Below are 15,474 nucleotides of genomic sequence, written 5' to 3'. Positions count from 1 at the left end.
TTTGCATGAATTCAAAAGCTGCCATTTAAAACCAGCTCTATTACCAGTTTGCTTCTTGTGCAGGTGGAGTCGCAGGGGGATTTTGAACTGTCTGTATTGTATAATGGTACTTTAAATACTTGATGATTTGGTGGACTGGCCTCTATGTGGTTAAGAGACTGAAACAATGCCGTGCAGGTTTCTCCTCTGATCTGCTTTTTCTTAAACTGTTTTTGAAATTTACTGGTCAACATGACTGTGCCATTGCATCGGGTTTTAAACTAAAGTGACCACCGTAAAGCTGATGTATTATATTAAAATCTGTTATTCTTAGACACTGCTGTAAGCCATCCAAAAATTACATTTCTTTTGAAGGCAACACTAAAAGCATGACATTAAGACTGAGCTGAGCCCTCCTAAAGGTTTGATGCTGGAGTCGCCCCTGATTGAGTGCTTCTCACACATTTATGATTTTGAACAATTTACAGAAAATAATATCAACAGTAAGTACTTTTAAAGATTAAACATATAATAATAGTTGCTAAATTCATGCAAGTCAAATAACTGATTGATCAACTACAGAAACAAAATTGTACTTCATGTGTTTCATGAGCACAAATCTTCATCTGTAAAATAACAACTAAAGATGTCAGATATTTGTAGTGAAGTTAAATGTACCAATTTCCACTTAGAAGCAGCGGAGAAGAAGCCACAAATGTGATGGAAAGACCAAATAAAATAAAATAAAGTACAAATTCCTTACATTTGTACTTTACTGTAGTAATTGTACTTAATATCATCTGGCAAAAAGGACCCAACAACCTTCATGCAAACTTCACAGTTTCTGAACAACTGAATGATCTACTTGACGCCTGAAACTACATTGAAAACACACATGACATATTTATATTTTAACAATCGAAAGTTCACATGTAGAAACAATTCACACCGAAGCAGTTTCTTGCAGAGCGGACTGTTTATTTTGAATGTTATTTTAATTTTATTATTTTCCATTATTTGGTGTAATGATCGGCTTTATCCAATGAATGTAAGAGCAGACCTTCAGAGAAATAGTTGGTCCGGTACAGGCAGGTTCACAACCACCAACATGCACACCATGAATCTTGTTGTTTTTGGCCATCACTCCACCACCAGAATCACCCTGAGAGAGAAAACATAAATATTTTGTACCAAAACATCTGATAATGATACAGATAAAATGTTGGCAGCATGGTAACTCACCTTACATATGTCCACTCGAGGTTCTTTGTAACACATCGTGTTTCCATTTGGCCATAAGAATGCTGAATTACATGGATGGAGGTTAAGCTCACACTCAACAACATGCATCTTTGCACACTGGAGATGAGGCGGTTCATCAGGGACTAGAGAAAAAAGGAAAATAACAAAAGCTACTGCATGTTTCATGCAAGGAAATCAGATATTGAAAGAAACATGATTTGCCTCATTTCTGGAACAAAATGTGTTCTTTAAAAGAAGCTGAGCAGCATTTAAAAAGGAGGGAAATTGACAGTATATCCACAAAAAAATGAAATAAATACTTTATGTCATCACAGTTTTCAAATAAAATGAAAAAGTAACTATAACAGGCACACAAGACAAAATCAAAGTATAATATAAACTAAAAAATTGTGAAATAATCAAAACAATACTGGTCTTACGTTTGTTGTAGTTTACATCAACCGTATAGCCACCATGGCCTGCAATCTGAATGACATCCATCCTACAAATTAAAAAATAAATAAAATTCCATCTCCATGTCTGCAGGCTGAGTATTTCCAGTTCACTCTAAGTCAGCTAATCTTTTCAGATTCAAACATTTTATTAAAACATTACCTTTCCTTCCATTTCCTCATGCTCGTGTTTTATTGTCAGTTATTATAGATCATGGATGTAGCTCCTAAGCAGGTACCTAAAATCAAAACCAGAACCCTCTGCTCAATATTCAAGTCTCAGTTACATTATTGTTAATAAAGAAGCTCTGCAGTCACTAATGGGGGTTTGTAACTTCAAAAGCATGATGTCATTTTGTTCATAGACTACAGATGTTGCTACATTTTTTTGCTCTTCCTGGAAGTTTAAAAAACCAACCAACTAAACAAGAAAAATACATATTATGTCAACATATTAAGGAATTCCAGAATTCAAACTTTACACTTAAAAGGTTACTCAAAACTCACTTTTTGCGACATTTAGGGAAGACAACAGGCTTAATCTTATTCTCTGGTGGGTCGATTTTCAGAAGCATGATGTCATGTTTTCCTGTTTGGTCCTCAAAGATTTTGTGATCAATAATTGTCACCATTCTTCCTGGACCTGGATGAATTCCTACATATGCAGACATAGTCCTAAACAATGGAAATGGTAAAAGAACAAAATACCAGTAATGATTTTTGTCTCTGGACTGGTTTTTTTTAAATATGTGAAACAGTCATTTCTCACCATCCAGGTTGATCTTTCCAGCAGTGAGCTGCAGTTAGAACCCACTGGCTGTGGATCAGAGAGCCGCCACATAGATGATGGTAATGTGTTCCATGGGTCAGAGTTATGTGCACGTGATACAGACGATCATTTTTCTCACAGCTATGGTCGTGAAAGATTCTCTTGTGCAAATCCACCTCTGTGCACACCGTGAAACCTGAGAGAAGAGTAATATACTTACAGATGGTTGGCTTACCACCTGAACAACATATTGTGCAGCAACTATACTCGCAGTCCCAATTGTTCTGTTTCACAAACTCTTTGCCTTTTTCAGTGATATAGATGCAAAGCTCAGTGACAGTTATTTATTTGCTTCAGTAGCTCATTAGGGTCTGTCTCAAACTTTTTATAAAAGCAGTATAAAAAAAGCATGAAACATCAGTTGTTCAGTTAATGTGATATTGGCTCACTTGATATAACAATTTCTTTTCTTTTATTTGTCTTGTACATATCGTTATTGCACTTCCATAAGTGACAACATTGAACACTGATGTTTGACAGAAACGAATCCACAATGTCTCATTCACTCAGTACAAAACCTTGAGGCTGTTTTCCTGCCTTAGTGAACAAAGATATGAAATGCTATTTGATTATGAGTAAGCTCAAAATGAAGTTCATTGTTCTGTGACATACAGCTGTCTTACAGCCTTAAAACTTTTTGTGTGGGCCTCTTTCAGTGGTCACTTATTGCACTCTTAGTTGTTAATACTCAGTATTCAGTTTTCCCCCATGCAGGTTAATCAGTCATGTTTGCATGGTTGTAAAATAAAAATATTCATTGTTAATTATTGATAATCAATAAGTACATAACCTAAGAAGTTGTTTCACTTCCTCCTGGATCATATCTTGATATTGTTACCTTTTTAATAATAGCACAACTTTAATCATTTGAATTCTTTCACCTCAGGTGTCTATTTCCAAATCCACTCTAAGCTTCTTCAGAGCGGTTGGTGATGTGTCCAGGTGGCAAAGACCTTAAGGTCAGATTTGTGATATTTGGCTGTATAAATTAAAATATGCATACTATGTGATGTGATTGCAGAGAGATTCAGATGGTGCAAGAGGAGATTTAATGGTTCATTACCTGGACACAATTTAAACTACCATTTATCACAACTAGCTTGTAGCAGTATTTCTCTCTTTCTCTTTCTTTCCCACACATGCATGAGCGTGCAGTGGCGTGTGAGCACCTACAGAGTTAGTTTTTTGAATATATTTCAAATATGGACCCAAATGCAGAACTCAGGAGACAAAGGATGAACTCAAAGATCAGCTTCAATGCAGTAGCAAAAAATACAAAAACACAGTGGCAGGGCAGCAGCAGGGAAACTGGATACTAGCAAAACCAGGGAAACACTGAGGAAGGAAACAATACAGAGAGGGAGGACACAGCAACCAATTAAGACAAACTGAGGGAGTAAATACACAAGGAGCTCAGGACAAACAGGAGACACCTGGGAGGGCAGCTGAAGCTAAATAAGAAAACGAGACAAGCGACGTAAAACAAAATAAAAACCACAAGAGACAACAGACTAACACAATAAGTAACTTGGTGTGCAAGAACAGAAACACAGACGTGACACAGAATGCAGGACAATGGAGGAAAATAAACTCACTGAACTATTTTTACAAATTACAAAAGGAGATGGTCTGAGAAATAAGCTCGAGGCTACAAAATTCAAAGTAACCAGAACAAACTAAGCATAAAGATGAAAGGTGAAATTTTAAATCACAAATAAACTAAGAAACAAATTGAAACTATTTAATAATAACAGCAGTATCTTGGGCTACGTCCACACGTACCCGGGTACTTTTGAAAACGCAGATTTTTCTATGCGTTTGCACCTTTCGTCCACACGTAAACGGCGTTTTCGGTCACTGAAAACAGAGATTTTTAAAAGCTCCAACCAGGGTGGATATTTTTGAAAACTCAGTTTTTGCGTTTACGTGTGGACGAGAAAAACGGAGAAAACGCAGCGTCAAAGGTGTGCGCATTTTTTGACGTCACACTGTGCGCCAGGTTATTGTTTCGGTGAAATGAATTTCTACAATGGCGGACTTACACAAAATACCATTACTGTTCATTTTACTCTCTGCAGTGTTTAAATGCTTACACAGTTACTGTCCCTCCACACATAGGACTCAGTTCTGCTTCTATGCGCCATCTTTGTTTACTCTTTCCCACCCAGGCTGACTTCTGATTGGCCAACATTTCTACACGGATAGGAATATAGCGCCATCTGCTGCTTTGGCATGTTCCTAGCAGCATTTTCCTTCGTTTTTGTGGACGGGATTTTTTTAAAAAACGAAAAATCTCCGTTTTCAAAAACACCCGTGTACGTGTGGACGTAGCCTTGTTTTGTGTTTCTAGCTTCTAGGGATTCTAGAAATGGAAAAATGTACTTGATGGAAGGGAAGAGCAGTCATGCTGTCAAAATGTAAAGTAAAACATGAGTTGAATCTATTAATTTACACACTTTTCTTATTTGCCTTTCCATCATACTGTATCATAATGTGCTATTTCTTCTCTGCTGTGCTGAATTTCACAATAGAAGACGACCATTTGGCAGCCACTGTGCAGAGCTGTGGCCCAACTCCAAATGTGACCAGAGCTCTTATCCATCCATTTAGTGGGTTTATCAGCAGTGATCAGTCCCATAGATATGGGCTAGTCGGGCTTTCTACACCTGCTAGTCAGTTCAGAAGGTTGTTATCATCCATTCAGATGGAGGATCACTAACAGGAGGATGGGAAGACTCCAGAATCCATTCTCACTGATCTCCGGTGGATACGGCAGTGTTTACAAGTGAGATGATTTAAAGCATTTATAGAGTGACTATAAAAAGTCAGCGAGTGTCAGTAATCACTCAGTCAATGTTGGGAAAGTTACCTTTAAAATGTATTCCACTACAAATGACAGAATGCATGCCCCAAGCTGTAGTTTGTAATGTATCCCATTAAGTTACTCAATGTGAGTAACGTATTCTGAATACTTTCAATTACTTAATATATTAAAAGTCTAAAGAGCTCGGAAAGAAAAGCGTCTGGACTTCTTTAAGCTGCTTGAAAACGTTTCACCTCTCATCCGAGAACATCTTCAAGTAACTTAAAGAGGTCCAGACGCTTTTCTTTCCAAGCTTGTTAGACTACGATGACCTGATGACTGAGAACCTTCACAGACTTAATATAAGAGCTTTGAGATGCATTTGTAGATATTATTACGTGTTTTACAGTCTTTATGGTGCTAGCTTAAAGTTACGGTGTAAAGGTTAGCTTATATTGTGGTAAAGCTGTTACTATTTAAATGGTGTCTAGACAGAAATATTAACTCCTGTTATAACTAAGTTGCTAAGTTACTAGTTAATGAAGTTACCAGTAACATGGTTAATCGCATCCACAGATTCACAGTAAAGATCCCGATTAGCTTCAATGGATCTATAATAAATTTCTGCTAGTTCTAGCGCTTCATTTAAACCGTATGATACTCATACTTACCCAGAGTCAGTGTAAAATAAAATTCTACCTGAGTCTGACTCCTTTAATCCTGCATGACAAACTTCAGGATGCAGGTTTATTGACCCTCTTTCCTGCTGGCACACCTGTGACACCTGAGAGTCAGCTAGAAACTTACAGGAATGTTTACATCATGCAAAGACTGATAGACTCTGTAATACTGTAAATGATCAGTAACTTAGGTTAATACTAAACATTTGTGCCTCTCTGTCTGTGCTGAACCATTTAGAATCAGGTTTTGAGTCAGGCTGCATTGAGTGTGGGACTTAAAAGCATTAGGCTTGAAGATGGTATGAAAATCTCTACTTACCTTCTACGCTATATTTTTGTTACTGATTTATTAATACATTTTACATTGTTTCTTTTGTTTATCAGTAGAGAGAACACAGATTTCAGAGGCGCAAAGAGAAGCACTGTTGCTTCATACTTAATACTTTAAAGCTGCATTAGGGGAAGACAAGAAGCAGAAGTACTTCCAGGCACAGCCACAGTGAGGGAGCAGACACCTTACACTGAGTTCAGAGAAGTCAGAATTTCAAGAAGCGTCTGAAACAGCTCAGGTTTGGAAAAAAGCCTTTTATGTTGGGTGTTATAAAAAATATACACATATTTATAATAACAACTATAATATTATTATAAATAGTAGTTATTCTCTTATTATTATAAATAAATATCAAACATTTCAGTTGATTTTCTATCACATATATTGTGTTAGCCCTGTGATAAACTGGCAGCCTGTCCTGCTTTTGCCCTGTGGCAGCTTCAACCTCCCACTGTCACGATCCTGGGTCTTTTGACCCAGCGTTTTAAGTTTTAGTTTATTTTTGATGTTTATGGTTTATTTTTAAGTTCATTAGGTTATCTAAGCTCATTTGTTTATTTAGATTCCTCTTGTGTCTTCTACCCCTGTGTTTTAGTCTCCCTTTGCCCTCTTATGTTATCAAGTTTATATTGTCTTGTCTGCGTCTCATGTTTCCTGTTTTACTTTGAAGGTCTGTGTCCTATGTCAGTGTAGTCAGCGTTGCTTCCTTTGTCTCATTATGTCAGACTAGTGTCAGCTGTTTCCCCATGTGTTTCCACTCCCCCCTAATCATGTGTATTTATTCTGTGTGTTTCTGTTCATTCTTTGTCAGGTTGTCTGTTGTTCCATGTCTCCTGGATTTTCCATGTTTATGTTTTTGCAACGTTCAAGGTTTTGTTCTTTGCATTTTGTGTTTAGCATTTAGTTTTCCCAGTTTAGTTCTAGTTAGGTTCTTTCTTGTGTGCATCTGCCTTTTGTTTTTGTACTCTTTTATCAGCCACATTAAACAGCTCGCTTTTAACCTGACCGTGTTTTACCCAGCAGACATTTATTTCAGTGACTTTTTTGGATTTAACGGACTTTGGATTATTTCCTGTGCAGGAGGAGGAGAAGGAGGCTATTCGGGCTCAGATGACCCGGATAGCCACGGCTAACCCAAGGTTTCTGGATTTTCTTGCCTGATGATTTAAAGAACTTTGTTACTGCCTCAACCTCAGTAGTAATATAAAGGCACTTTTTTAACTAGTTTAGGAGCATTTCACTTTTCTTTTGTGCTCTGAAAGACACAGAGGCTAATAGTTTTTAAAACAGAGTACCACAAACAACATGTATCCCTTTAGAAATAAACTTTTCTTGCGATACTTCTAAAAACCACATTCTTAACTAGCCACAATAGCACTGTATCGACCCCCCAATGTTCCTTTAATACAACCTATAATTGTCTAGTAGCCACACAAACGCACTGCAACAGTAAGACTTGATGATTAGACAGAGGGGGTTACAGGTAGGGCCCCAACAGTCAGCAAAACAAGTCATAAAACAATAAAAGCTGCACACTTATCAAGAGCATCCCAGCACACACATCCCAACTGTAGTTCCATAGTTTCCACCTTTTTTCTTTACAAACTGCTCCTTTATCTAACAATGACACCTCCTAGCGACTAACTGAACCTCCATAGTTTTTCACCTTTTTTCTTTACAAACTGCTCTTTTCATCTCTCCATGTCAGAGGTCAACTGAAACCAAGTCCACCTATATAAAAACACCCCATCAGACACACAGTATTTTCCTCAGCACTTCACAACTTTCGCAAGGTATATCGTTTTAACTTTTTTTTTCGGACCCCGGACACAGCGCTGTGAGGTAGTTAGCACACAATTTGGCCATGTAGAAAGCATCGTTTGTTTGGAACGCGTCATCACTGTTCATAAGAGTTTAATTTAATCAAACCTGATATTAGGATCTACGTGGCTCCTCATCACTCGCCGATTCATCATTTTATTTAAATATCTGAATTTTCAGAATGGTGATCCAAGCGGGACACAGAGGCTGCTAGTTTTAACGCACCAGAATGCCGCAAATATAAATAAAAGCCTGACTATCCCGAGAGCCTAGCCGCAGCGACACTTTTCTTTCAAATGGATGCCTGCAGGTGCGTTGGAGCTACCCGCACAGAGCGTTTCTGACAGTCGGGCGCTGCTTATGCAATAAAGAAAAACAACAATACAGCATGTTTCTCTGCTCCAAGACATCCGCGGTCCTTTCACACGGTGAGCATGTCTGTTATACCCAGCGCATAAATGTCTGTATGTCAGCGCTGATTAAACCCTGTTTAAAATGTGACACGTTTGTTGTCCAAAAACATTTCCTCTAAATTTGCAAAGTTACTGATTTAAAATCTGCTCTAAGAAATATTTCCTGTGATCTAAAATTTGGCACATTTATATTTGTGTCTGGTAACAACAGCAGCTAATGTGCTGTACAGCTGATTCTTTTGAGGGTGTAGCGCCTTCAAAGGTTGACGTAGGCACCGTGTAGTTATAAAACTGGGTTTATTCTGGTCTCGACGACCCGGGAGAACTGCTCAAAGAAGAAAACTATTTTTTTAAAACATCACATCAAAATGCATTCTTCTACTTTGTGTAAATCAATCACAACGTAATTAATCACAGAAAATAAAACATTTAAAGAACACAAACAAAGTAAGCTGACCTCCAGGAGGGGCTAAATAGTCCTTTGTGGCCTTACTATCTTTTTCTAACTTATTTCTTGCACTTATTTAATTTTCAACATTACTTTTTCCATGTGTGGAGCTAACCATGTGTGCTAGCAAAAAAGGGGTTGGGTGGAGACCCAAAAATGCAACCAACTCTACATTCCACTGTTCATCACCAGATGGTGCAAAAGCGCAAGATCCAGACATAAAGCATCAAATCCACACAGAGGGTTTTTATCATTATTATTATTTATTTAACTAACTTTTTAAATGTTTCACACATTAAACATTAATGCATGAATGGATGTGTATTTTAAAATGAAATACTTACAGAAGACATTGTTAATTATTAACAGCTTAATTATTGTGCTTTGTATATGCTACATGTATATATAGTACATGCAGTATGACAGGAACACAGAGGTTTAGTGCCAGACTTCACATAAAAAGTATCAACTATGTTAGGATCCATGATTATCATGTGTGGTGCTAGTTTACATTAGTGGCTCCTCTCATGAAGGTGTGTGGATCTCTCACCTCTCTCCAAATTGTGGTTGTGTGTTTGATGCTGAAACAGATGAAGACTGCTGATTGGCTGAAGTAGGGTACAATATATATTTTTGGTTTTTGGTTTGGGCAGTGCTCACCGCTACATTAAATAAACTGCTGCTCGTGTGTGTTTGTAGGTTCTCAGTCATCAAGCTCATGGTTGTCTAAGGAGCCTGGAAACACTTCAGCCACCTGGAAATACCCAGCCTGCAGAGTACATCATATGATTTATTGATTTATTTTGTGTTCATGTCACATGGATGGATGTGAAATTAATTTATGATTGTTTTGTTTTTTGTCTGTTTCTAGAGGAGACGTCGTTCAGGTTGCAGGACTTGGTGGTTATAGAGTAAATGCCACCGGCCACACATGTAAGACCAGATTTTGTTTGATTATTTCACAGTTAATGCTAGAATCTGATTTCGGTTTCTGTGACTGTTTTATTCTTACATTTATGTTTTTGTTTAATACTGAATGAAGAACAAGATTTTTTCTTTTTGTAAATTTTGGAGTAGATATACTGTGCGCCAAGTTCCTTGTTTAAAAATCATTTGGAAACATAACAAAAGATGAAACATCATTCTACTCACAATTTTAGCTTTTGAAAGATTATGAATAACTTTTGTTCTTTTCCTTTTTCTCTAGTCCCTGATGAACCACCTAATCTTCAGTGTGCAGACATGTGTGTTGCTGACTGTGAGCCTACCAGATACTCTCAGTGTACTGCATATGTGCCATATAACAACAGGCTGTGTCTGGAAGAACATCAAGTAGATGCACGTGGGATTAGTTGACTGCTAATATTACTGTATATCATCTGTGTATGTTTTAGATATTTTGGGGAGCACAAACTACATTTCTCTTCTCTCGGGGTGATTCTGGTGGTGGAGTGATTTACAACAACATGATTTATGGTGTAATCAGTTCTGGTTTTGAACGTGTCTGTACTGGACCAACTGTTACTGTGAATGTTTGTTCTGACATGAACTGGATAAATCAGAAAATTGCTCAAAATAATGGAAAATAACTGAATGAAAATAACATCCAGAATAAACAATCATCTCTACATGAAACTTGTGTGCTGTGTGTTGTTTCTACTCTAGAATATCTTCATGTTAACTGCAAATTGTGAACCTTTTTCTTTGGTCTAAAATATTGTGTCAGATTTGCAGCTTGTGTGTGTTTGAATGTGGTGTCAGGTGTGTAGCAGCTCATCCTGTTGTTCAGAAACTCTCAGACTCACACTGTGAAGATGCAGAAAGGCTTTCTGATCAGACATGCCACCAATCAGCTGCAGGGCCTGAACATGATAAACTTCATAAATCTGAGTTGATTGTTGGGGGTGGAAATGTTTACATGGAGGCTGTTGGCCTCCGTGCACTGAGGGCATTAGAATAAATACAGTAACCATGAAAATAAGTTTTGTTGATAAAATACATTTCTTGAAACCGTCCATTGTTTTGTCCGAACTCTAAACACTGAATCCAATTTTCAAACTAAAAGCAGTGCTTTCAAAATTTTCACTAAAGCAAAAAACCTACAAGAACAAAAAATAAACAAAATAAAATTATAGTACATAGCGACATATGTGTTTTATTTCTCATAACACATCATTTCCATCTTGTCTTCAGTCCTGCATTTTTATACTTCTAAGACCAAACTGAAAACTAAACTCTTCATATTCACAAACACTATTTGTTTCAGGATTTCATCATGATTCATTTTCCATATGAGGCAGTGCTTTCAAATTACTTTTGAAGTAGTACAGAGAAATTACTCTTCTCCTCTTCTTTTAAATTGCATCAATATTTTCCAACTGAGCAGTAAAAGGACACGGAAGTCAAACATGAAGCATCAACGTGATGTTTAGATGTCGATTAATATTACAATAAGAGACTAAAGTAACTCGCTTTGAACACTTCAGTTTTCTCTCTTGATGCTGCTGTTTGTTTCCTCCTCCACTTGTATTTTTCTGCACTTCAGTGAATGTGCATAGCGCCCTCTGTTGTATGTTTGGGAGAACTGCACTGCACTGTCATCAAATGAAACTGTGCAGAGGTGGAAAATGAGCAAAGGAAGCACATCAACTGAAGAAGCTTCTTGGATCAGAAGTTAAACATCATCCAGAACCTTAAAGAAGTAAAGTCGCTTTCTTTCCAGGCTCCTTAGACAACCATGAGCTTGATGACTGAAAACCTACAAACACACATGAGCAGCAGTTTATTTAATGTGGACCTGAGCAGTGCCCAAAACAACAACCAAACAATTTTTATTGAACCCTACTTCAGCCAATCAGCAGTCTTTATCTCTTTCAGCATCAAACACAAACCACACCTTGAAGAGAGGTGACAAATCCACAAACACCTTCAAATGTAAACACACATCACACATGATGAACATGGATCCTAACATAGTTGAAACTTTTTTTTTGTAAAGCCTGATACTAAATGTGTGCAGGCCACCTGAACTGCTTCGTCTCGAGTGCCGCCCACTGGGTTGGTCACTAGAACTGTGTGTTGCCATCACTGGAGCCGTGGTTGGTCTTTTAGATTATTTAGACTGGGACTGTTTTTTGTTGATTAGGCGGCATGGTGTCCTGATGGCTGCTTCTGTTGTTTTTTTTCCCAGGAGGAGGAGAGTGGAGCACAGGTGGACAGCAGCCACGGAGCAGAGAGCACGGAGTTTTGGGTGAAGACATGACACAGGAGTCGAGGGAGCTCAAGGGATTATTGTGTTGTCTTATTTACTCCACTGTAAATAAAGAGCACTGTCCATCGCACGAGTCCTGCTTTTGGGTCCTCCTTCCCCACTTCACAAACACTGAAACTAATTATACAGGTAATAATAAAGGAACCAAAAGTTCACATCTATAGCTTTAAATTTGGACAAATCTGTCAACACAACCATCAAGAATAGAATAAAATACAAACAAACACTGAAACTAATGAAAAATTACACATGATATATGAACTGTGGAAACTAACTGAACAATAAAACTCAGAATAAACAAATTCAAACATTATATGAAAGGTATAAACTGATTTGCATCTTATTGATTTGCAGGCTCACTTTGCTCCAGGACTTGACGACTGGCCCAACCCGTACAGTCTTTGTCTCTTAATACTGAATGTTGAAAACTGATACTCATGGACACCTTATTTCAGCCTCTTTACTTTGCATAAGAGACCCAAAGCTTTACATCAACATGATGTTGTCTAGTGGACCAGCACGTCCATTACATGTTTTGCCGTTATTGCTGTTTGTTACGAGTTCAAATATTGAGGGTGAGCACAAAACAATAATGGTCCAGAAGAGCTTCGGTCAAACAATGATTTTAATGAACACGCGCGTGGGGAGATGAACACTGCCCACAGACAGCATCGATCTCCGCCCAATGATACACAAGCAGTTGTTTTATACCATCAGGGTTTACTTTTATGACGCCCCCTCATGCGTCAAGCAGATACAACACAGGCATAAGTTTCAAAACCACAAATGTTCTGTTGACGACTTTTGACACATTTAAAAGGACATCTTCTCCGTCTGGAGGCCAGGTGCTTCCTATTAATCTTCTAACTCTCGCTTATCTCCTGGAACAAACTGTCCCTTAGGCAGACACAATTTTGCAGTCACAAGCTTTTGCAAACTATTATTTGAACTCTTACACCAACAACGCCGTTAAACTCGCCCTCCCAGAAGCCATCGTCCTCGTGGGTCTCTCTGCTCAGGATGGGGATGATGGCGCCTTCTGGGAACGACAGCTCATCTTCCGTTTGTCCCGCGTAGTCGTACAAAGCCTTTGCGAATGAAACTGCAACACAGACAGTGGCAACGAGGGTATTAAACAAAGCAGGAAATCAAAACTCCGATATTATCTGGTGGAGGCGGATCTCTCCGTTGACGGAGCCGGTTGGGAGTTCGGTTTCAGGTTCGGTGGAGTTGCTGGAGGACTGGGATCGGGCGTCCAGCGCGGCCAGCGACTGCAGCATGCTCAGCAGGCTGTTGGAGGAGGGCAGCTGCAGGTATTTCTCCGGGACGTAGCCCACCTGTCCGCTACGGTTTCTGGCCTGGAAACACAGACAATGCACACAGACGATGACAACAGCCAAAAATGTTTCAACAGGAAAACTCCTAATGAGAAAAAATAAAATCAGATGTAAAGAGTAGGGCTGTAACAATATCACTGCATCGTCGCCAGAATTTAATAACAGCCACAAAGAGAATAATAGGAGAGCTTTTGTTCTCTCTTCCTGAATTAACGAGAAATCTAAAATCCTAAACAAGCCTCTGCTGAATTCATGAAGCTTGATTTCATGAACACCGGTGGCCTCCGCTTCCGCTGCTTACTTATTTTCATTCAGATTGAAAACACTCAGAGGTATTGGGATCTCTGTTGGGGCATGCTGTGGGGAATCACAGCACTAAAACAGATCTATATAAATGATATTGCTCACATTTTTATGTATGATTATATTCATTAAAATAAATACCCCATTAAAACACTATATCTGTATATGAAAAGATAATCACCTAAGTAAATATACATAAAATATTGGCTCAACATGTGGAGATGGTCTGTGCCTCCTGAGCCACTGCTCATAAAGGCTAACAGGGACAAAAACAAATACAGTAGCAGTGTTAAGTTCAAGCATTGAGTGCAAATGTACGGTTTTCTGTGTTTTTTTGTTTTGTTTTTTTTCATAGAAATGTTTTGTTTTGTTTTTGTTTGTTTTTTTGTTGTCCGGTTTGGATCTTTAGCAATCAGAATTGTTGTCTGAAGGCCAAGAAAGATGCCAAGTGGATTTACTTTACCAAGTGGATCATCATGGCCTTGCCATATTGGTCCATTTGATTGACCTTTATTATAATTATGTATTTATTTTATTTTTGTTTTTTAAAGACGGGACAGACATGACTGGGGGATAGGACAGGGAGAAAGAATGACACAATAAATAAACAATAAACTAGCTAACAATAGATACTTTTTTAATTTCACCTGCTGAGAATGAAAAAAGAAAACAAGCAGAAGAAAACGAGAGCAATAGAATAAACAACATCACAATGATATATGGGAATATAACTGTAAATACTAAATATTAAACATTACTGTGCAGCACGTAAGATCGACAGCGCACAGTGTGCTTTGAGGTAGGAGCCAAAAAAGGTGTAAAACACCAGTCAGTGTCACGCCGCCGGGTATATCAACTTCTCTTTTAAGCTGTGCTTTCTGCTTCATGCTCCGTGCCCACGCATGTAACAAGGGCTGCTACAAGGCCCTTTAAAACAGGAAGTAGCATGTGCTGCAGTGAGCTTGAATGGTGTCCCAATGCGCTGAGCAAGCACAGTCCAAGCATGCTAGCCAGGTGTGGTGCGTGATGATAAAGTGGTGACTAAAACTCTATAAAGGACATAACTAATATAACAGCAGGTCAGGGTTACTCTTACAATTTTCTCTGGTAAGAAGTCAAAATCCTTCATATAGAACTCTGAAGTTACCTGGAGAGATGAGATCCTGCTTCATAGTACAGGCCTCAGGGCAACATTTCAAAGTTAACGTGCAAAACAATCAATATATGTATTTGTATGTAACTGACAAAAAAAGGAGAGAAAAGCGTCCAAACACTTCTTGTGCCATTCCAGAGTTGAGGTCGCAGGTTATGGTGCCACCACTGGACTAGCTAATGAGAAAAGAAGGAAGATGATTTTTAACAAATTTGTTGTATTAAGAAAAAAGAAAACAAACCATCCAAACTGTTACTTTATTAGTAAAGAGATGTTGCAGATATTTGTACTGAAATTGTATTTTGCTTCATTTCTAATGTGTTCAAAGCAAAAACAAGCTTTTCCTGTGAGCTCAGACCATTTTATTTCTTTCTGCTGCATTTCTGCATAAAATACAAATCTGCATCATTTT

The 15,474-nt window shown here is 38.2% G+C and overlaps 1 protein-coding gene and 1 long non-coding RNA gene across 3 annotated transcripts; one reads left to right on the top strand and one right to left on the bottom strand.

The window, feature by feature from the left end:
- Nucleotides 1–955: 955 nt before the first annotated feature.
- LOC146707229 (serine protease 1-like) lies at nt 956–2,866 on the bottom strand. 2 transcript variants are annotated; one of them, XM_085458558.1, is made up of 5 exons: nt 2,443–2,866; nt 2,181–2,348; nt 1,662–1,723; nt 1,222–1,364; nt 956–1,141 (listed from the first exon to the last, which is right to left on the bottom strand). In XM_085458558.1, exons 2-5 carry the CDS (start codon nt 2,342–2,344, stop codon nt 983–985), a joined length of 528 nt encoding a protein of 175 aa, XP_085314684.1. In that variant the 5' UTR covers nt 2,345–2,348; nt 2,443–2,866; the 3' UTR covers nt 956–982. The 2 variants fall into 2 exon arrangements, with proteins under 2 accessions (XP_085314684.1, XP_085314685.1); XM_085458559.1 differs by lacking the exon at nt 2,443–2,866 and having other exon boundaries at nt 2,181–2,408.
- Nucleotides 2,867–9,062: 6,196 nt separating this feature from the next.
- LOC146707228 (uncharacterized) lies at nt 9,063–10,907 on the top strand. The gene is made up of 3 exons (XR_014920797.1): nt 9,063–9,774; nt 9,870–9,931; nt 10,206–10,907. It is a non-coding gene; the product is annotated as an uncharacterized LOC146707228 (long non-coding RNA).
- Nucleotides 10,908–15,474: the final 4,567 nt, after the last annotated feature.

Source organism: Copadichromis virginalis, linkage group LG6 (assembly GCF_057382275.1).
Source record: "Copadichromis virginalis isolate Kocher_CV1m ecotype Utaka linkage group LG6, C_Virginalis_male_GT1.1, whole genome shotgun sequence".
NCBI lineage: Eukaryota > Metazoa > Chordata > Actinopteri > Cichliformes > Cichlidae > Copadichromis > Copadichromis virginalis.
Note: the sequence above shows the minus strand (reverse complement) of the source record. Positions and strands in the feature narration are given on the sequence as shown.

Coding starts and splice junctions, on each gene's coding strand:
- LOC146707229 (XM_085458558.1), bottom strand. CDS start 2,344: ATGTCTGCATATGTAGGAATTCATCCAGGTCCAGGAAGAATGGTGACA. Junction 1,724..2,180: donor TTCCCTAAATGTCGCAAAAA/GTGAGTTTTGAG, acceptor TTTAATTTGTAG/GATGGATGTCATTCAGATTG. Junction 1,142..1,221: donor CTCGAGTGGACATATGTAAG/GTGAGTTACCAT, acceptor TTTCTCTCTCAG/GGTGATTCTGGTGGTGGAGT.